The sequence below is a fragment of the Chrysochloris asiatica genome, unplaced genomic scaffold (genome assembly GCF_000296735.1).
Source record: "Chrysochloris asiatica unplaced genomic scaffold, ChrAsi1.0 scaffold00291, whole genome shotgun sequence".
NCBI lineage: Eukaryota > Metazoa > Chordata > Mammalia > Afrosoricida > Chrysochloridae > Chrysochloris > Chrysochloris asiatica.
This window is the reverse complement of record NW_006408809.1, coordinates 522,174-523,135: the sequence shown is the minus strand read 5'-3', so window position 1 is coordinate 523,135 and position 962 is coordinate 522,174. Positions and strand designations below refer to the sequence as shown.

General features: G+C 36.3%; 1 protein-coding gene across 1 annotated transcript in view; it reads left to right on the top strand.

The window, feature by feature from the left end:
- The window catches only part of DHX29 (DEAH (Asp-Glu-Ala-His) box polypeptide 29), a 91,946-nt gene that overhangs the window by 16,497 nt on the left and 74,487 nt on the right, over positions 1-962 (top strand). The window contains exon 3 of the mRNA XM_006874638.1: positions 592-705. Within this exon, the coding sequence (XP_006874700.1) occupies positions 592-705 (114 nt within the window). The remainder of the gene's footprint in view (positions 1-591; positions 706-962) is intronic.

Sequence of the window (962 nt, the reverse complement as noted above, 5' to 3'; positions counted from 1 at the left end):
GCTTCTGACTCCGCATTCCTACATACAATAGAAAGAAATGCTGCCTAGACCTGCACCATCCTCACAGCTCTTGTTTTGTTCGAGCCCATTGTTTCTACCGCTGTGTGAGGGTTCGGGAATATTGAGGATAGTGCTGTCTTTTTACAACCCAAGAGTGGTACAGAACTCTGGTATGGTGTGATAGGGTAAGCACGGGACTGGTATCCACAGGTCAGAAGTTCAGACCTGCTAGTGGCTTTTGCTAACACTACATAGGGTTATGAGTCAGAACTGTGTCAACGGTACACCGCAGCAATAAGAATGGTTCAAGGATGGTGTTTTGAGCTGTCTGCTCGGAGAGGCTTTATAAAAAATGTTTTTCTTGGCCTATGCTTTTTCCACATCGCATGTTTCTCTCAAATATGTGTTAGGAGCATTGTCCAATGAATGGTAACTTTTTAACTAATGTATTTGATTTTTAGCTAAAATATTGGGGTTGATTAACAAGAGTATAGAAAACTGTGATTTACTCTTAATTATTCAATTATTAAATATGAGTAATTGAACCTTTAATTGCGATGACTTTTTTTTTTTTTTTTTTTGCCTTGACAGGTGGTAATTAATAGCAAATTAGAGCAAAGAATTATTGGAGTGATCAATGAGCATAAAAAGCAAATTAATGACAAGGGAATGATTTCTGGAAGACTTACTGCTAAAAAGTTGCAGGTATTTTGAAGACTTACTTAATTTCTTATTTTTAGCATTTTTTAAAGCATAGCTGCATGTGACATAAAACTGTTTTTTCAAGTCCTATTTAGATTTCACATGGATTGTGTTTCCATCTGCAAGAATAGGGATAGAATTGTGCCAGACACAAGTGAACACATTAAAATGGTTTTATTCCTAAAATTATATTACTGGTTATGTACTATATTGTTGTTGTTGTTGTTGTTAAGTGCCGTTGAGTCGATTCCGACCCATAG